At 47.0% G+C, this 21,846-nt stretch overlaps 1 protein-coding gene across 3 annotated transcripts in view; it reads right to left on the reverse strand.

The window, feature by feature from the left end:
• The window catches only part of ITGA9 (integrin subunit alpha 9), a 368,469-nt gene that overhangs the window by 264,174 nt on the left and 82,449 nt on the right, over nt 1-21,846 (reverse strand). For all 3 annotated transcript variants that reach the window (XM_017508435.1, XM_017508440.2, XM_017508439.2), the window contains 2 exons: nt 21,201-21,355; nt 11,766-11,926 (listed from right to left, as the gene is read on the reverse strand). In XM_017508435.1, coding sequence (XP_017363924.1) covers nt 11,766-11,926; nt 21,201-21,355 — 316 coding nt within the window. The remainder of the gene's footprint in view (nt 1-11,765; nt 11,927-21,200; nt 21,356-21,846) is intronic.

Raw genomic sequence — 21,846 nt, forward strand, 5'->3', positions numbered from 1 at the left:
ACCTGCTTCACTGGGCTCCGTTTTCTTTCTTTCTTCCCACAGGCTCACCATCTTCTAAGGCACCTTAACTTCCTTCTTTATTGTATCTATTGTCTGTCTCCCCCTACTGGGATATAAACTCCCAGGGGGACAAGGATCCTTGTCTGTTCACAGCAGAGCTGAAGGCCCACCACCCTACGGCATAGTACGTATGCAATGCACATTTCCTGAATAAGTGAAAGGTCAGGGAACTGCATCCTCCAGACACTGAACCAACATCAGCCACTTCTCTTCCTCTAGCAGAGAGAGGAATTATCTTGATGTTAGCCCCTGTCAGCGGGTCTCGATTCCTGGAAGCTGAGTGGAACTCCTGTCTGATACCTCTGTGAAGATCAAAGATACTATGTTTTCTTCTCAGACTGTGGTAAGAACTGGGAGCTCCCTGCAGACACCATGGTACTCAAAGCCCTACTAATGATCCAAATGACCACTTTCCCCAGAGCTGAAACTCACCTGTGCTCCCAGGAGCAGAGGAGAGAGGCAGTGAGCAAGCCACCCTACTCTCAGAATCACCTCTTTCAATGCCAAGAAGCTCCCTTTTGGGGATGGCAACTAACTTTGGAAAACTACTTTAAAGGAGGAGTTACAAATGTACGCCTTCAGTGATGTTAGATGTATATGTTTTAAAATATATAGGACATAAGTATTCTGTGGTATTCCTGCAGAAAATATACATCCTGAATCTAATCATGATGAAATAGACAAACTCAGAGAGGCCTTCTATAAAATAACTGACCGGCACTCTACAAAAATGTCAAGGACATGAAGGACCAAGGCCGAGTGACTGTTCCAGACTAAAGAGACATGACAGAAAATGCAACAGCATGGGATTTTCTTTGCTGCCAAGGACATGAGGATAACTGGTGATATATGAGTGAGTTCTATAGATTAGCTGACAGTAATGTATCACTTAATTTATTTCAATAATTGTACAACGGTTATGACAAATAATGTCCTGGTTCTCAAGAAATACCCCTGATGTATTTAGGGAAAAGGGGACATCATGTCTCTGACTTACTCTCAAACAGGTAAGAAGTGAATAGATAGAAAATTATAAAGCAAATGACACGTAGGGAATCTGGGTGAAGAATTTACAGTATTTCTTTGTGCTATCCTAATGTCTTTTTTGTAAGACTGGTATTATTCCAAAATAAAGTTTTATTTTGTTTTTCGAGATGGAGTCTTGCTCTGTCTCCTAGGCTAGAGTGCAATGGCATGATCTCAGCTCACTGCAACCTACGCCTCCTGGGTTCAAGCAATTCTCCTGCCTCAGCCTCCTGAGCAGCTGGGATTACAGGCATGTGTCACCATGCCAGGCTGATTTTTGTAGAGATGGTATTTTGCTACATTGGCCAGCCTGGTCTTGAACTCCTGACCTCAGGTGATCTGCCTGCCTCAGCCTCCCAAAGTACTAGGATTACCAGCATGAGCCACGGCAACCGGCCCAAAATAAAAATGTTTTATGTGAAAAACGTGTGGGTAATATCCACAGAGAGCTAGAGTACATGCATGCACATACACATATGCTCAAAAAGAGAAAGAGCGCTATTTGTCAAAAGTTTGCTCAAGTCCAGTACCTTCCTCATTTACCGGTACCCACTTAACTTCAAGCCAAACAAATATTTACCGAGAAAATGACTCTCTCATTTAAGAGTATAAAAGTATCCCCCTTCCAAAATGAGAAGAAAAAAGGCCATGATCTTAATACTAATACGTTGACTAAAAATAATGATTTTCTCTAGATAGGCAGAAATAAAATCTATACTTTTATAAAATGAGAAATAAATAATAATTTGCCAGTACAACCACAGAATATGTTGGTCCCCTTATCCCATGCAATGAGGCTTCAGGGGCCAGGCTTCCTGTCTTCACAGGGGTCATCTAAAATGGCCTTAAGCACACATGACAGAGGAATGAATGTGACAGTCTGAGACATGACAGGCCCTCAGGAAACCTTAGCTGGCTCCGAATCTTTCTTCAAAACAGGAATTCTCTGCACGGACGCGTCACCGCCACCTTTACCCAGGTCCAGCTGTAGCCGCCTGCTTTGGCATCTGTGTCCTATCTTATTGTGACGCATAGCACAAAGGGAGGCTGGCTCCCCCACTTCCCCTGCTTGTGATTGCCACCCAAACACATGACTTTCATTATCAGTCCTGCCTTGAAAGCCACTCCCTCCAGCCTCTGCAATCAGCCCTGGATGCCCAGCAAGCTGGCCCATGGTCTGCTGCCTTCACGAGAGCATGGTGTGGCTGTGTCCGCTGGGCTCATTCATCTCCAGTCAGAGGCCCTCTTGGGCCCATCACTTGGAGTTGGATGTGTCTCGAACACCAAAGTTCTATGTGGGAGGACAGAGATGGCAAGGGCTACTTCCAAATCTGGAGTCTGTGTGGCCAGGAGGTGGGGAGGTCTGGTGAGTCAGCTCTTTGAGGTAGACTGAGCGAACAGCTACTACTCAAAGACTGATTCCAAGGCCTGTTTCTCCTTGAGCCATGTGGAGCCCACTTATTAGAACAGAGAATTCTCCAAATGACCTTAGGAATGGCTGCCTTGGGAACAGGTGGAAAAGGCAAGGGAAAGAATAATGACACAATTTGGGCCACCTTGATATGTTATTTCTGATTAAAGCAATTTGTAAGAAAAGAGCAGGACCAGCCCTTTGGTCTCACTTGATCAAGGCACCAAGCAAGAAAACCAAAGTTTGTTCACAGCTACTTCACTCTGCACTAATTAGGACCAAATTCAACTGCAGGGGGTAAGAAAATGTCCAGAGTTTAAACAGTCCTATGGGAGGTAATAACCACCCGTCCCCTCCAAGCAAGCCCAACAGTCAGCAATTCGTGCCTCTTCAGAGGGCAGAGGGCTCTGAGCAGAATCCCAATGTGCGTGGCACGTGGGTGAAGAATAAGATATCAATAAATTTAAGTGAAATCTTTTCCGTTGTTTCAAATGGAAACAATTACACCATCTAATAAATCCAGTCAAAATACAGAGTACCCCTGAACTCAATGTACAAACAGAAAAGCTGTTGTCTGGTGGTTAAACTGAACCCACAAATTGACTTTTCTATTATTCATCAACTTAAAAAGCCACAGGAAACAAGAAAAAAAAAAAAGACTGATAATCAAACATCTGTGTGTTAGGCACGACTTGAGTGCTGTGAGCAACTTACCAACAAACATGCTAGAAGCCCAGTACTCACCAGTGTGCAACACACCCACGGAGCCGGTGAGCACCTGCAGCCCGGGAATCTAAAATCACAAACAGCAACAACAACAAAACCCTCAACAAATTCATTTGTGAGCTGCAACTGACGCGCTGGGTTTCCAAAGGCCACCTGTTCCATTTCCAGAACGTTTACGCGTCGGGGTTGTTAAACACAGCCATTATTAAAAGTTAAATTGAATAAACTTAAAAGTAAGTAAATTATATTAAGATAAAGGTAATAAACACTGAGAACTCATCACTTCCTAATTATGTTACCGTAGTTTACTATCATTACGATCTTAGGGATATGTGGAGCTATCGGAAATACTAAACAACTGTGTGCTATTGTGCGTCTCCCCCTAATTCCACATTCAGTGACGTCACATGGCTAGCTTGAAATCAGACATGATGAGAGTATTTACACCAGGGGAATTTGCAAAATGCTGCAAAAGTTATGCCCCCTCTTTCCAGGAGCTAGTTGTTAAGCATTAGCAGCCCACCATTGCTCTAGAACGTAAATCCCCAAAAGCTGCCACCTCTGGGGGCATTTGCTCAACACAGAGACGGTCCCAGAACTCTATTAGGAAGAGGCAGTGAAACCTCTCACTAGTTCACAGCCTGACACGTTACCTAACCTCTCTTTCTTCATGTGAAGCCTGTAGAAGAGCATCTGGCATAAGTACTAGTTACTAATAGTTCTAGCTTAGATTTATGAGGGGTATTACAATGCAGTGGTTTGAACCCGAGTCTCAGGAGCTTGCAGGTTTAAATCCTACCTCTGCCATTTGTCAACTATAAAGTCGTGAGCAAGTTCCTTAACTTCTCTATGCCTTGTCTTCAAAACAGTAAAACAAGGATAAAAATAGTAACTATCTCACATGTAGTAACTGACAGTAACTGGCACATACTAAATGCTCAATTACTGTCAGCTGCTTCCATCACTATTACCTGAGTATTGTGGGAATTCTTCTTTTAAAATCATTTTCCAAGGGAGTTTAATTACTAAATTCTTTAATACTAATTCCTGTATTATTATACCTCGCTTTTCCCCAAACATACTATTATCTACTAGAGAAAATTGCAGAGAAATCTTGCTGCTTCCAAAATTCAAATTAGTCCAGTAAAAATGGATCACGATAAAGGTGAATCAACCACAAAAAAAAATTCAAAATAAGAACGACTAGAAAGTGATTACTGTGAAATCATGCTTATAATGAATGTCTAAGTTCAAGGTTTGAGGCAGAAGGAATCTTTATAATCCTTTATAATCACATCTCAAATATAAAGACAAAACCAATAAAACAGAGCACATTATTGTGTGTGACTTCAAAGAATACCAGTGTTAAAAGGGCATCAACAGTATATATTAATAGATAAACCCAGTGTAAGTGGGTAACTGTAAACAGAAAGTCACCTCTTAAAACAAAAATTTTACCTACCATTACTATAAACTCCATCTCATATACAGTACAAATAGGCTTATGATAAAAACCACTGAAGTATCAATGCCGTGACTATACTTACATATTTAAATCAACTCCATTTCAGAAAAGAATTTAAGGTGGACAAAGCCTTTGGATCAGAATTCTTGTGTTTCCTTTGTTAATCACAATGTCCTCCATGGCATGTTCCAAATGCAGAAGACTAATAAGAGCCCTTTATTGCACCCCAGAAAGAAATCAATGGCCAAACAGTGCTCACGGGAGCTCTTGGAGCTCACTGCACCCCAGAAAGAAATCAACAGCCAAACAGGGCTCATGGGAGCTCTTGGGGCTCACTGCATCCCAGAGAGAAATCAATGGCCAAACAGCGCTCATGGGAGCTCTTGGGGCTCACTGCACCCCAGAAAGAAATCAATGGCCAAATAGGGCTCACGGGAGCTCTTGGGGCTTACTGTACCCCAGAAAGAAATCAATGGCCAAACAGCACTCACGGGAGCTCTTGGGGCTCACTGCACCCCAGAAAGAAATCAATGGCCAAACAGGGCTCACGGGAGCTCTTGGGGCTCACTGCACCCCAGAAAGAAATCAATGGCCAAATGGCGCTCATGGGAGATATCAGCCCCCATGTTCAATCTACGGTTTGCTCTCCAGCTATGCACAACACGGCCTCCCAGAGGAGGTGGTCAAGGCAACCCACACTCAGTGAGCTGACTTCCAGCGTGGTCTCCAAAGCCCAGCTTCCCGGTTCCTTAGTGTCATCTGTGTGAGCAGAGCGTATCATATGAGCAGCAGCTTCACACCTGAGCTGGATGAGGATGGTGGCTTCCTACACATCGGTTCTATGCATCCCAGCCTTCCCTCTTTTCTTGCCCTTGTTTCCAGCACCCCGTACCAAACATTCAGGCCATCTATGCTACCTACAGACCAGGAGAGCCTGCCAAAGGCACAAAGGCAACTCTAGGAATCAAGAAAAATCTCCCATTTTCCTTGGGCACCCCATAGCTGAGAGGCTTGTCCTCTGTAGGACACATGTCCAAGGCCACCTTAGAGACCACCAAGGCCCCTCCATACTGTCCTCTCAGGGGTCCTCAACCAGGATACTACAGATATAGGGGAAAGAGGAGGAGCCTCTTCTGGAGAAGCAAACTAAGATGACTAGTCTACAGGCTCCAGATCAGGTTAGTTTGGAACTGACATATAGAAGACCACCTGGGCAGGTTAAATAAATCAAGGAATAGTGAAAAAGAACCACTGAAAAAGAACAGGGAAGCTCTATACGCACCAATATGAAACAATCTCCACAATACTTTTTTTTTTTTAGTAAGTTTGAGATATAATTTACATAAATAACATTCACTAACTTTAGGTGTGCACTCTGATGAGTTTTAATAAATGTGGCCATGTGACCACTACAATCATGATTTTAGAATATGTTCATCACCCCAGAAAGTTCCCTCATCCCTCTTTGAAGCCAATCATCACCAGCCCTTCCGCCAGTCCCTAGCTGTTGAAAACCGCCAATCTGCTTTCTCTTTAGTTGGCCTTTTCTAGAATGTCATATAAACGGAATCATACAGTAGGTGGCCTTTTGTGTCTGGCTTTGTTCACTCAGCATAATGCTTTCAAAAGTCATTCATGTTATCATGTGTATCATAATAACTTGATATTGTTATTGCTGAGTTGTATTCCATCTGGTACAGATGAATTTTGTGCAGATTTAACAAAATCTGTTTCTCCGTTCTGCTGTTGGATATTTTAAAAGAAAAGTAAGCTTTACCACAGTGTGCACATTTGCATAAAATGAAAGGAGATACACAGGTTTCTATATTTACTGAGAAGCTTTTGGAAGACACATAAGAAAATGTAACTGTGGTTGTCTTTAGGAAGAAAATGAGATAGTTGAGAGACATCCTTTCTTTGATAACTTTTAGAACCATTTAAAGATTTTAACTATAAACACAAAACTGATTCAAAATCAAATTTTAAAAGTTTTCAGAAGACCTCATATCTAAGGCTGGCATCCCTTTTTGCCAAATCCTACAACTTTTTTTTCTTAGTTATTTCTTTGGCTTCTCAAGGTGACCCAGAGATTCAGCATGTTGTTTTCCAGATAAAGAAGAAACTTTTGCTGTTTTTCTTTCTTCTCCTCTTTCTCAGAGTTCTTATAAACTCCAACTTAATCTCCCTTTCTTAACTATCTCTTGCTTAAACAAGTTAAAAAAGCCTGGATCACCTGTGAAAACCAGCACCCAACATTCTAAACTCACAGCATGCCATGGGATTGAAGCTATCGTCCCCAGGCATTTTGCTGGATGTGAAAATGGAAAGAGGCCAAAACACCTGTGCAGAGCCCAGGGCGTGACCTCTGGTGGCCAGGGTGACGTCCCACCCTTCGCCAGGCCAGGATGAGCATCTGTCCACAAAAGCAAGGAAGGAGCTGCAGTAACATAGGTTTCAAAGTTCCCGGAGAAACCCTTCAGGAACATAAAAGAACAATGTCATGAACGTCTGCAGCTTCTCGGAAAAGCCAGTGTGCGTATTCCCTTGTCTAGTGCAGATTGCTGTGTTTTGAACAACAATCCCATTATTGGCTTTCCTGACAGTGTCTGACACATGGTTCTGTTCAAAAAGAGTTCTCTGAATGCCTCTAGAGGGTGTCACGGAGCCTCACAGCAGGGAACGGCATCACTGCCCCCACACTGCCTGGGCTCCTCTGCCATCCCTGCATCAGACTCAGAACGTCACCATGGCTTCCCAGGTCCTGAAGAGCCTGCTTATTTGCTTGTCATGCAAAAGCTTTGATCTCACAAAAGGCCTGTGCTCTCAAGGTATTATGAAGGATCAGAAGATGCAGCACAGCTGTGATCCAGGTAAGAACACATAAACCAGAAAACAATGGAGTAGCAACGGGACACCTGCATTTATTCTTCAGCACAGGCTGTGCATCCAAAACTCTCTTCTCCACCATCTCAGGCCATCACTTCCCTGCAGTCAGTCCAGAGAGAGGTGAGCAGGCCCCACTCTGTATCAGAAGCCTTTGTGACCCCCACGCTCCAGCTTACTCAATTAGTCACTCCAACAAGGTTCCACCTGACAAGTATTCCCAAAGCAGGAGTCAGGCAGCATGGAACAAGGTCCAAGAAGTCAGGAAGATGACAGTGGCACCCCCAGGGCCTAGGACAGTAGGTGGCACTGAGGATGTCCAAAGCCTGTGGACTGAGCCTTGAAAAACAGCAAGCCTTCAGCAGACAGGATGGGGCATGGCACATCTGATCGAAGTGGAACAGGCCAGGGCTTCCCACGTGGGGCCCGCCAGGTGGATTTCCATGGCACACAGGCAGGACGCCATAAAAGAACACTCGGATTTGAAAAGTTATTCCCAGGTCAACTCCCCTCAGTCCTTCCGGACGCATCCGGAGGCAAGTTCCAGTGTGGCATCAGTATGTCCTTGAGCCTTCCCTAGAACTTGCTAATTTCCGTTTCTAACGCACGAATGGAGTGGGCGTTTCATCAGCGACTTTGACAAACAATGAAATCCAGCTAGAATCCTAGGACACTGCTGTGTCTTCAGTATGTTTATTTTTACAGTTACTTTCTGTTTTGTGCCCATGTTAGATGGTGTTCTGCTTATATAAAGGTACAAAGTTTCTGTTTTAAATTATTTTGAGACCAAACGTTGGCTGATTTAAAGAGAAAATATGAAAGAAGATACTGCAGGAAGTATGCGTTTAAGACAAAAGAAAAAGTAAAAATCACGCAGGTGGTGCATGGTTCTATGTGAATATGACACAAACCAGGACTCTGACTTCTGTGAACATAAGAACCAAGACAAAGAAGTGTAAGGAGCAGGTTCCAGGAGGAAAGGGGCAGGTCATGACGAGAGCTGGGGCACGGGGGACGTGCTGGCAGAAGATGGCCGGGCCTGGAGAGCAGGATGCTGAGGGCAAGTGTTGGGCTTTCACCTGTGACTGTGACATCTTCCACAAGCCTCCAGCCTGACTGACTAGTGGGAGGGGCCCCATCCCCAAAACTGGGCTGTGGAAAGACGGAAGATAAGCTGGGGTGTGTGGACTCTGAGGCAGAGAACCCAAGGAAGCAGTAGGAGCTGCCTCAGCTCTGCTGACCACAGTGAGGCCCTGAGAACGTACCTGCTCCCGCCCTCGCCAGGAGGATGTGGCTTATCACAAAATCCTATACACCCGGAGGCGTCCCCCAAGATGGTGAATGGAAGAAAGTCGGGTACAAGACAGCCTGGAAAGCAGGTGCTAGCCCGCGCGGTCTTCCGTGATAAAGTCACTTATCACCATATATGGAAAGAAAATGTCCAGGGAAAAGGAGAGGGAGAAAAAAAAGATTGGAATAGACTTAAAGAAAAGAATACCTAAAGACAGCCTAAACAAAGCAGGCCAGCCCTGATGCCGGCCCAGTGTCTGCTGGCCATATGGTGTGTGATAAGCCAGAATGCTTTTATTTATCTTCTTTGACTTGTCCGTAAAGCCAAGAGCCGGCTCCACTGAGAAAGCTCCCCTTGCAGTAGAGACTGCCTCCTGCTCCGGGGCCCTGACCAACACTCCCCAGGCCCCAGGCCCTGCTCCAGGAGGCAGCTCAGCTGCCTTCCCTTCCCCCAATCCTTGTTTCCTGCCTCAGCTTCCATAGCTGTTTTCCCACAGCTGGCAAGTCAGCAGTGGTGGCTGCTGCGTCCCCTGTGGACAGCTAGCCAGGCCATCAGGCCATCAGCACTCATCCTACAGGTGCACTCTGCCATTCGCCCAGTCCTCTGTGACAGCCCAGACAGTAACTGGCAGAAATAAACATTCTCGCGGCTATAAAGTATCAGCCACCTGGAGTGTTCCTTGGCAGCAATGTTGCCTCTTAAACCATAAAGGCCTCAAAGATCCACCTCCTTGAGTGAGAAAATGGCCAAGCAATCACCATATCCAAATGACTCTAGGTCCCGATTCACTAGAGCAGGCCTGCTCTCTTGCTCTCCCTAGAATGACCAAAATAATCACATCAAGGTCTGTGCTGGATCCCGAGGGCCCTGATCTCCGCCTCCCGGCTCTCCTAACCATCATCGCCACCTCCCTTCTGGTCGGCCAGCTCTGGCTTCAGTGGAGTAATGCTGCTTGTCAGGTAGGGGAATATAAGTAGAGTTGAATCTGCCAACAGGATGCCAAGTTAAATTTAAATCTCAGATAAACAACAAAATGTTTTTAGAATAAATATTTCTCATGAAATATTTGGGACATATACTAAAAAAAAGATTCATTGTTGATCTGAAATTCAGATTTCATTAGGAGTTCTATAGTTTCACTTGCAATTCTGGCAACCCTAGATATCAGGAAGTAGCAGGACCACCCCCGTGCGTAGCCCTGCTCCTCCCAGTAACCCTCAGGGGCCACCACTGAAACAGCCCTGCCTCTGGTCTGCACTTCTGAGTGTACTCTGCAAAGACCTGCAGGCTCTACGTGGCATCTCTAGCCAGTATCCTTGGTAACGAGGAACAAAGGGTAACTTCTCAGCCAAAGCAAGAGGTTGCAAAGAAACCTGAGGGAAAGCATCAGGAAACCCAAGAGTAGCTGCCCTGTCCACAGTGGGTATAAAAACACCAAGCACAGGCATTTAGAGGCCTGACAGTGTTTCCATGAGCCCGTCCTGAGGAGCCTCACACCCCACCAAAGGCACCAACAAACCAGTGTAATCTAAGACTGAGGGGCGTGGGTGTAGGGCTTAACAGGCTCAGGAGCAGCTTTATAAATGGCCAGCACCCCAAGCCCTTGGGCAGCTGGTCTGGGCAGGTCCCTGCAGGAGTCCTGGCAGAAGGCACAGCCCAGCCCCACTGAAAAGCATCTGAGGGGCATGGACTCATGGGCTCTGGGCCAGGCCAAGTGCCATGGGTGTGTGGGGCACTTCTCTATGTACAACACTGAAGCATCTAGAAGCAGCTGTTATTCTTCTGCTCTGGCACTAACAGGAGGACACTTCATCTCCAATCTGCAGACTTTTCAAACTATCAGTCAGAAATCCAGTGGCTAATAAATAATATTAGGTTGAACTATATGATATTTCCATTTGTGTAAGTCAAAAAGAATATTGGCAGTTATACACAGCCCAACCAAATAATAGTAAGTTGGTTGCTTTCTATTTATCAGACATCATTCAAGGTCTTTTAAGTAAATTCATCATATAATATTTAATCCTGATGACCACCTTTCAAGGTAAGGATTACTGTGTCCATTTTAGAGATGCAGAGACTGAGATCGAGAGAGGTCACAATACTCGTCCAGCTGGAATACACACTGGATCTGTGTCTCCAAAACCCACGCTCATTCCACCCACCATATGGCCTGGATTAAGTGCATTCTTCCACCTCCTCCGCTCTCTGACTCTGCCCATGGGTCAGTGTCTGGCCATCCCTGCAGCATCAGGCACTGCCAGGACTTCTGCCCTGCCACCCCCTGCCTGCAGGGGCCACTCTGCAGCTAATCAAAGCCTAGCCTCCTGAATTAGCAGCAAAGTGTATTTAACAAACAATTTCAAGAGGAGAAAAACATTTGCAAGTTTATTTAGAGTGCAAGGGGAAAGGTTGCCAAAAAATGCATTCCTAAAATAAACAAAGTAGTCAAGGGGGAAATATCTAGTCCAACCAGTTTTAAAGTGCCTTAGCTGTGACCATGAGGTAATCTGTAACAGACCACTGAGAAAGGCATCAGGTGCAGTGTGATCCAGCATCACTGCAGACCCAGAGACACGTGCTTCCAAGGCTGTCCTCTGAAAAGACTACTGAGGCTCATAGAGAGGAGAGGATGAGAAACCTCTCAGAAGAAAAAGTCAAAATCAGGGATCATCGCCGGTCTCCTAGACCACCACAATCCCCCTCAGAGGCTGAAATCAACACAGTAAGATACATAAAAGGGCTGTCAGAGACCAACTTTAAAACAAAAACAGAAATGAATTGCTCCTCCCTGTGAAATAAAATTTTGGAAGAGCACACATAATGCACAATAAAAGTTCCCACCAACTCCAAATGAACATCTGCAGAGATCAAAGTTTGAGGATAAAAAGGAGAGGACTGACCTTCACATGGGCCACGTAGTGACAACACGTCTCCTCCATATAAGTCAGCTGCAGCTTCTCTGTGACCTGACCCACGGTCTCTCCCAGCAGCACAAAGTAGACCCGGGGCACCTGGCCCTTCTCCTTTGTGGCCACATCAGCTGTCAGAACATAATTCAGGCCTGCCAATAAATGAGAGTTCAAAACATCAGCAAGGACAGACAACAGATAGGCTGTGATGAGGCCACCTCCTTTCCTTGTCATGGAATCACATGCACATTTCATACGATGCCCACCCTTCGGTGGCAGGAGACTGCAGCCCCAAGCTGGGACTTGCTCAGAGAGCAGCGCACAGCGAGGGTGCTCAAAGAATTGAGAGAGAACCAGGATGTCCTCTGCCTTTCTAATAACTCTCCGTGTGCCATGCTTCATGGCTCGCCCTGATTCAAACCTCATGCCATCATAAGGTATCAACTGAGCCAGCAACATGCGCATCAACAATGAGCTGTACCCCACATAGGTCAGTGTCCTAACAAGCAAACATCATGACAAACCTACAGAACGTTACCAGAAGCTGCTGAAGTTATCAAGGCCTTCTGTAATACTGATTTCTATAAAGCACATGGTTTATGTCCAACACAAGGGAACCACCTCGTCTGATAATTCTAACTCATCTCAGCAGAGCTGAGTCGTGCTCTGTAACCACTACATGGATTAGACCATGTGCTCTCCATGGCTGACTGAGCACTGACTATGATCCAGGCACTGCCGAAGGTACAGGGGATGTATCGATGACAACGCAGGCATCAACTCCTGCCTTCATGGAATTCACATGCACAGGAACCCAGATGAAGGCTGGAGTTGCCTTTATTCCCAGGTAGCGGAGTGTGGTAATCAAAGACTTTGTGGTGCCTTTCCTTTCAACAAAACTGTGACCACAGTAGCCCCTGTACTGAGGTCCTCTCCTGCAAAGAAGACAGCACCCCCCATACCTGAATGTGTAATGCCGATGGCAGAACTTCTGTAACACGGCCCTGAATTTAAAAAAGAAAGAAAAGAAAAGAAAGAAAGAAAGAAGGAAGATGAACTCAGTATCAAATGCATGCTGGATAAACCTGGAAGGGTCCACCTCTGCTATTTCAGAGTCAATAAGTAAACAGATAGCTATATATTTCATAAGGAAAATATGACTTTGGTGTCAATACACCTATTTCACTGCTTTTCTGTGTCAGAGTTCATCCCTTGCATAACACTTTTTATTTTTTAACTGTTTTGGGGATCTAGGGAAACACGCCATTTTTAAAGCGAGAGAACAGAATCTCTGACCCTGGAACGACCAGGCGAGATGCTGAGCAACAGAAGGCAGGTGACCCCGTCCCGGCCCGCCTCCACACACCTGTCTCTTAGAATCAGTAACAAGCAGCCCTGTGCCCACTGGCATTTAAGTAAGTGAAGTCAGGCATTAGGGAAGGCTCTGGCTTTTAATGACATCAAAGGGATCAGCCACCAGGGAAGGACAGGGAAGGTGGCCTAAATGGGCATTCTGCACCTGTCACAGGGCATATTTTTTATGCTTCTAATGGCCTCCCTGGGCCTCTGCCATCTCAGGGATCTTGCCATGCCAAGCTGGCAAATTCCTAGTCAGCAGAGCCGTGTGCCCCAACTTGTTTAATTCCAGCAAACAACTGACTTACAAGGCAAGGCTGTGTCACCAGAAGGGACCTAAGACCTGGATACTCTCAGGAGGTGCCATTATTAAGAAGAAAATAATGCATACAGGAAAGTGCTCCCACACAGAAAACACTGGTGCCTGTCCAAGTGTCACATACCAGCTCCCATGGGGACAACAGCAAGAAAAGAGACAGACTCAGACTGGCAAAGTTTTGAGGCAATCCTAGAGACCACTTAGCTCAAAAATCTTCATGGTTTTGTTTTGTTTTGTTTTGTTTGTTTTGTTTTTGAGACGGAGTTTCGCTCTTGTTACCCAGGGTGGAGTGCAATGGCGCGATCTTGGCTTACCGCAACCTCCGCCTCCTGGATTCAGGCAATTCTCTCCTGCCTCAGCCTCCTGAGTAGCTGGGATTACAGGTGAGGGAACTGAGGCTCCACAAGGGAACAAGACTTGCTCCAGGCCAGAGAGCCACCCACTGAAGAGCTGAACCTAGGACCCTCTTCCTCTCGTGCCAGGCTATTCCCGCCACGCTTGTTCTTGCTGCATGTTTTACATGACTTGACCAAAACCTCCCCATTGTTTTGAATGCATGGATAGCAGGTCCAAACAAGTGCAGAGATCTAGAACTGAACTCTGGTCAGTCTACTTCCTACTGATCACAACTTCCCTGAACAACTGCCCAGCAGTAAGAAAGGTGAAATTTAAATGAAGTGCATTTCCAAGTTTGCTTAAGCAAGGTCATGGCTAGAGATACACATTGCTGGAAGACAAGACAGAGGCCACAGCTGAGTGAACCCATGTGCTGGGGGCAGCTGCTGAGCAGACTCTCCTCAGTGTCCCCTGACCAGCCTCCTTTCTGCCTTCCCTCAGGAAGGGGACAATGGAGAAAACAGCGGGACTGGGCTATTTTGCCAGCGATGAACTAGCTGAGCTCAGAGAAAACCTGGGTGGAAACGAACACAGGAAGACAGAACGGATGGTACTGCTCCCCCACCCATATCCGCTTGGCTTTTACCATCTCTCTGCTGTCCAGCCTAAGCTGCAACTGCCAGTACCTGACCTCTTCTCCCGAGGGCTTTCTCTAGTGGCTCTGTCCAAGCCCCCAGAGCAGCTCTCCATAAGGCAGGGCCTCAGCTCCCCTGCCCCTTGGGGGTGGGTAACTCTGGGGCATGGTCTACACTGACTCCCAGGATTCCCCAGCAGGACTGAGCCCCAGCTGCCCACCATGGCAACCTGCTCGGTCATACACCTTCTATTTGGCTGCTCTGATGGTTAATTTTATGTCAGCTTGGCTGAGCCACAGTACCCAGAATGTGGTCAAGCACCAATCTAGATGTCACTGAGAAGGTATTTTTTTAGATGAGATTAACCTTTAAATCAGTAAACTATGAATAAAGCAGGTTACCCTCCAAAACATGGGCAAGCCTCATCAAATCAGTTGAAGGCTTTAAGAGAAATAGACTAAGGTCTCCAAAAGAAGAAACTGTGCTTTTAGACTGCCTCCAGGCTTGAGCTGTAATAGCAACTCTTTCCTGGGTCTCCAACCTATGGCTTGCCCTGAAGAATTCAGACTTCCCAGACCTCATGATCTCTTAAGCCAATTCCTAAAAATCAACCAACTAATCCACTTCTTTCTCTCTCCATCCTTTCTCTCTGGAGAGCCTGGTAGCTGCCTCCCTCTCTTGTCTCACTGTCCCATTTCCTTACTGGTACTTCTTGGGATCATCTGTCTATCAACCACGTGCACTTGGATCCTTGACCCAGGCGCTGTTTTGGGGAGAACCCATATTAACACAGGGTAAGTCAGGAAAAGCAAACAAATTCAACCTGCACCGTGTGCCAAGCACTGTGCTCGGTAATTTACAAGCGCCAACTTTAGTCCTCCAAAGTTTCATCTCACGGCAGAAGTACTGGTCTGGTATGCAGCCCTCCTGCAACTCAAGGGAGGGAAAAACCCCCCACAGTTCACAGAAACTGAGCTGAGGACAAGGCAACTGCTGCTCCACTCCAGCGGGGTGTGTGCATGCCAGCATATTAACCTTTCAGATTTCTCTAAAATGTTAAAACATATAATCACAGACACACCAAATTATCCAACTCACCAAGTGCAATCATTCTGGAAGTGTTTCATTTCTAGAACTGCCTACTTGGTACTTTTCCTTGATTTAAATTTTGACACTTCGAATTACCCCAAAGGAAGTTAGCTCTATATCAGACTCTCTTGTCTAGAAAAAAGCAAGAGTCACAATGAGAAACCCTGCCTGCGTGAGGAGGCAAGAAGAAACGCAGACCACTCATTCCAAAGCCCTGAGCATAACTGGTAGTTTTACCAGCACACACCCCAAGTGTGGTGGAGAGGAAGCCTCTAAGAAGCAGAGGACATGTCGGGAAGCAGCCGATCAGCTGGCGGGGTTCCTCAGTCAGGGCCCTGGGAAGGTGGGTGCATCAGGCTGTCTGAGCTGCCCGCAGCCAGCCCTGATGTAAGCCGGCCTGGCCAGCCCCCCTGTCCCTGGGAGGGTGCTGGTTCTGATTAGGGCCTGCTCCAACAGCACATTTCACATCTTTAGGTTTTTCCTTCTGGCAGCTTGTGTCCTTGCCATGTCGAATGATGTCATGGTGATGGAAAAGCTGATCAGCCCGAGTAATACTTTCAGCCGCCTCCCTGCCCTGCCCCCAGCTGCTTCCCGAGGGCCCCCCTGCACGGCCCTGGCCGGGAGGAGCCAGCTGTCTCTCATCAAGTCTGGCTCCAGTCTCTCCCAGCGAGTTTTGATTAATTCCCGCTCTCCATCAGAACAAGATTTCAGCTGTGAAATTCTAACAAATTCTCCTTCCAGAGTTACTCTGAGTTTCTCAGGGGAGAGGGAAACTTTACTAGCTTTCCTCAATTCTGTCCCGCAAAGGAATGAGGTAGTAATTATTAGACTAGGCTACCTATTCCTCACCTCACATGGATTTGCCTCATTATCCCATTTCCATGCTACTCAAGAGACCAGAAGGAGCTCAGAGAACACTGTGTGCGCAAACACTCTCTCAAGCAAAAATGCACCCCTGAAGACAGAGAAAGGCTCTGGGAACAAGTCACCTGGTTTCAACCCTATTTCTGCTGTTAGTGTGGATGGCCTTAGTGCCACCTCTCAGGACCTGGGCTCAGTTGCGTGTCTGGAGGCAGGGTAGGTATTCCACTTGCTCACAGCTTTTTCAGACTGAGAACCGTGGAAACATAGGAGCACTGGGCCAGAGTGCAAAATGCAATCACTCAGAAAGCGCCCCTTCCAGGTTTCCATATCGCATGGTGAGAGCCCAGAACCGCCAGCTTGATTCCCAGCCTCCTGAGAGTGACAAGCAAGTTTAGGCTTCAGCCTGGCCAGTGAGCAGGTACAAGCATCGCCCATGGGTGCGGGGCAGGGTCCCCTTGGGCAAAGCATTCACCATCTTCACCTATGCTAGCCTTCCCAGGCCAAGAATGAAGTGATTCATAATATTATTAGGGACAGGCAGAACTCCTGTCTTAAAGTGCTTGATGGAATACGTTGTAAACCTGCTCCCGGAGGAGCCCACAGTGAGGGTGAGAAGTCTGTGTCTGCGTCCCGGTGCTAAGCGCAGTGCCTGCCACACAAGGTGCCCAGAGCTCATCTACAGGAACGAGCAAGAGAGCAGCCGGTTGTTTTTGCCCTGCCTGCCTGCCCCCCTCCCACTAGAATGCAAGCTCCATGAGGGAGTGCAAGGACTTTGCCTGTCTGCTCACTGCTCCGTGCCCCAGGCTAAGCAGGGTATCTGGCACCCTGTAGGACCTTAATTATTTATTTGATGGAATGACCCAACAGGGGCTTCAGCAACTCAATGTAACTGGATGTTTGCTGTGCTGGTTTATGACGCTGTTGTCCTCTGCTCCAACCCAACCTTCTGTATTCTGCACTGTGACACTGGAGCTGGGACCCTGCAAACCTCATTTCTGTTTTGCCAGAGGCTCCCTGTGAGGCTCTGCCAATATGGAGCATCGGAGGGAGCCTGCAAGGCCGGAGGAGGGTGAAGGGACTCACTCCTTCCCCCCTGCTTCCTGTCCCTAGCAGCTTATCCCAGCGACCACTTCTCAAGGCAGCTGGTCCCAACAGCGATTAATTCTAGTTTCCCCCCTCCCCTATTCTCCCAGAGCCAGCCTCATTGCACCCCCTCAGAGACCTCAGCAGCACCAGCCCCCTCCTCAGAGGTTCAGGTCCCGGCTCCACAGGGCCCCTTCTCCAAGCTCACAGGCTCTGATAACTCCAAGGAAGTGGTTAACCCCACGTATAACCTTGACTAGTGGTTCTCAAATCGAACCCACCTGGAGGCTTGTAAAAACCCACATGCTGGGTCCCACCTGGTCGGAATCTGCAGTTCTATTGAGATCTCAGGTGATGCTGATGCAGCTGGACTGGGACCACACTTTGAGATCCACTGGTACAGACCTGGAGGCCACGGGTGCAGACCTGGATGTGGCAGCTGCTTCCTGCAGTTACTACCCGGTCCTCCATGACCTGGTCAACCCATTCCCAGTGCTAAATTTCCTGTTAAAATAAACGGTCCGGTGTCTGTTTTCCTGACGAGACTGCCTATTTCAGAGGCCAAGGCAGATTCACCACCTACAGAGAAAGCCTGTGTTGCTACAGCACTTCGAGGCCACAGCAACTTGTGTCCTGCGAATGAGCTGGTCCTGAGTACCCCCATGATCTAGCAGGCACTGTGGTCTCCCATTTCTAAAGCAGGAAATGAAGACGCAGTTGGCGTCACTTCTCTGTACACAGGCTTGAGCCCTGCCAGGTAGAGAAGACGACACCAAAGGCACAAGACTAACGTCAACTGCTTATGGCTCTCAAAACCGTCCTCGGAGGGCAGGTCATGTGGCTGAAGATGCCGGCAGACAGATGCCACAGAAGATACCACCTCTGAACATCGGTGCCTAGCCCTCCACAGGTATCTGTGTACTGCTTTGCCCAAATGCAGTCATCCTGTTAACAAACTGAGCCCAGGATATGCAGACATTGAGAGGTGCCTGGAAGGCCTGCCCAGGGCTGGCACTCATTCACCAGGCATTCCATGGACAAAGTCGTCATCCATATGGTCCCTCTGCAGCTGCCAGCACAGAGAATAGGAAGGCTGGTAACCCAGAGTCCCAGCCGTGAGTTCCTGATGCGAAGGCCTGGGAGATGACAGAGTTGGCCAGCACGCTCTGCTGAGCCTGGAGCGGGGTGGAGGACATCTGTGTCCTGGAAGTGCCCATCCTTCCTCCATCTGAAGACTGGAGACCTGACCCTCCCAACTGTGCAGAGCCAAGAGGCTGCCTTCCTTGCTGAACTCTAGGACACCCCACACAGAGCTGGACCCCCACTGCTACCCGACCTTTCACCCCACCTCATTTCCCATCACATTTTATAGGACCTGCCCATTTTCCTCCCCAAACACTCTAGTTCACTGCCAGCATAGTTCTTGGCAGATTTCTGCATTTCTCTCTACTGCAAACATTGAGATATGAATGCCAGAGAAAGTGACAGAAAGATGTTGGGGATGAATGATTTTCTGCATTGCCTTGTTATATTGAGATATCAAAATTCTCCAGTTACTATCCCCTTTAAGCCTGATTGTAGGGGAAACACGCCCCCAGAGCCTAAAGGGATGTCTGACTTTATCTATGAGTCCATGCAGCAGATGGAAGACAGGAAAGGGAAGTTAATGGGAGGGTGCACTGGTGGGCCCCACCCCACCTAATGTCAGAGATCAGCCACATTGCTCCACATCACCCACAAGGTGCCGTACAAGATCCCATCCAACTGCCTGCCTCTTCCACTTTACCCCAACACTTCTAGGGCTGTGGCTAAGCCTAGACCTTCATTCTAATTGTGCTTAGGAGTCTGTGAAAGGGCCACTGGTGGGAAACAGCACGAGGAGGCACCCACGTCTCCTCCGCGCTCAGCTCATGAACCTTCAAATCAGAGTCTGCTCCACCACTTGGCTCAGGCTCTGAATCACTTTTGCTCTAACTTGCATCTCGGCGGCTTCTCCGCTGCTCCAGTGAAACTAATTTACCTTCACTTTCGCAACAGCGGTAAGTGAAAGCTGTGTAACATTGCTTCAAGGCCAAAACAGTAGAAACTCTGTCACTCCCTTTAGAAGCGCCACGAGGGCAGGACTGTCATCTCCTAGTAAGTTTCTGTGTCTGCCCTTTTTGAGAGTTCTAGAATAGTTCTCATTCTTATGTGTATCAAACTGAATCTTTATTCTTTTAAAATGTTTTTTAATCAAGTCCAACGACATCATGAGCTGGCAATGGATAGAGGGCAGATCACCTAATTACATGGCGGGCACATGAGTCCCAGAACCATCAGAAAGCGTTTTTCCTTAAGACTGCAGTATCTTAAACAATTAGGGAGGTGGCGAGAGATATCACAAGATCCAAATTCAACTCATGGCTTCAACAGCAGCTGTCTGATCTTGAGGGAATTGCTCTTTCTCACTGAGCTACACAAGAAAATGTGTGAATCCTCCCTCACTAACCAATTGCTGTTTTATTGTATGGTTGATTCAATGTTGAAATTTTTAAGCTCTTTTTAAAAAATGACATAAATAAATATGTTTAATTGTTGAGTTTGTTCAATATACCTGAACACCAAGAGAAACTGCCAATGAGACAGTTAGCCAAAAATTATGAACACATTAAATAAAGTAGAACATTTGAGGTGCGGCTGAGGAATGAGTTTGCTCATATAAATGTTTTGGCATGAGTGGCATGTGTGCTCCAGAGCAGTGCTTCTCACACTTAAATGTGCACAGGAGTCTTGTGGGGCGCTTGTGAAAATGCAGGTTCTGATTCAGGAGTTCAAAGCGGGGCCCAAAGTCCTGCATCTCTGACAAGCTCCCAGTGACGCTGGCACTGCTAGGCCAGGGGCTGCACTGTGAGGAACCAAAGGAGTCACCCGTGACATTAACAGTATCTAAGAACGTCAGTAGGTCCAGGTCCCTGCTGGTGTTTTTGTTTGCCTAGAGTTTTTCTTTCTATTATTAAATCAGCCTTTTAAATAAAAATGAAGCACCTAGTAATCTTCATAAAGCTCCAGATTTACTTCCTTCAGGTGACCACATGCACTGAATTCTAATCAACACTGGCCCTATCTTGTTCTGGGGCTTCATCCAGTCTTTAGTGCTGGGCTAGCAAGTTGATTGTCCCCGATTCAGACAAATGGCAGGGACAGTTACCAGCTGTCAGGACAACGCCTGCCTCGTTTCAGTTCTGAGCTGCCAGAGCAGCAGCCCTCTTTTAGAAACCTAAGCCTCTGTAACACCAGCATCCCAATCCCACCATCTGTCTTTGGCCTCCAATTCCATAGTAAATGGTATAAGCTCCCTGACATCTGGCTGATGCCTCAAGCTCAATGAGGAGCCTCCAAAGTCCCGCCACTTCTGCTTTCCAACGCTCTAATGTTCCATAAGGGCCAGGCTGCGGGCACTATAGCTCCACCAGTCCCACAGGACCTGTGGTCCAACGAGGCTTCAGTCTGGCCCTCATATATTTGAAGAAAGAGTGTGTGGGGTCCAACATTATTTGTCCTAGAGCTGGAGGTTGTGAGAAATTAGAAACGTGTTGATAAGCAGGAAAGAGAAGGGGAGGAACCTCAGAGGGAAAGGATGTCCAGCCTGTGTGCTTTCTGCCTGCAAAACCAGCTAGGGGGAACAGCGACAGGGAACATCCGAAATATCTCACGAGCCCACTCCAGCTAAACGGGTATCCTGAGCCCTCGCTTGTGGCTCATTACCGATCTCTCCTGGAATGTGTTTGCCATGGAAGCTGAAGCAGGTGGTGATGTTCAGGCAGTTCACAGGCTGCTGTCCATCGTGACACTGAGGCGCCGTGATGTTGATGGAGCCCGGGAGGAAGATGGAGACATCCACTGTAATGACAGGCCTCGCTCTGCAGGGCAAGAGAGGAAGGTGACTCAGTCGTGGTAAGGAGCAGCTCTCAGAACCAAACAAGAACTATCCCAACAGGATGAATCCTAGGCCTTCAACCCAGCATTTAATTAAAGCATGAAATATCCCAAGAGAGAAGGGCTAGTATGTTCTGTGAGCATTTTTTTCTGGTTTTAGAAGTGGCATATTGCCTAGTAAATTAATAGTTAGCTTCCCAATAATAAAAGCAAGTTTGTTGTTAATAAAACACATCTGGTTGAAGCCATAAACGAACCACCAGATGTTGGGTAATTATTTAAAATTTTACTAATTAAGTGCCGATTTCCATTTTATTAGGGAGATAAGGATACATTTAAGAGGATTTCCTATAGCAAACGCCACAATCTGAGAAATAGACGCATACTCGGGGATTCCCTCAAGCATTTGCTGCCACCATAAGCAGGAACTGCAATGTGCTGGTCCCATCCAGTTGGTCAAACCTTCCCCTTCATT

The sequence above is a fragment of the Cebus imitator genome, unplaced genomic scaffold, assembly GCF_001604975.1.
Source record: "Cebus imitator isolate Cc_AM_T3 unplaced genomic scaffold, Cebus_imitator-1.0 Scaffold391, whole genome shotgun sequence".
NCBI classification, from domain to species: Eukaryota; Metazoa; Chordata; class Mammalia; order Primates; family Cebidae; genus Cebus; species Cebus imitator.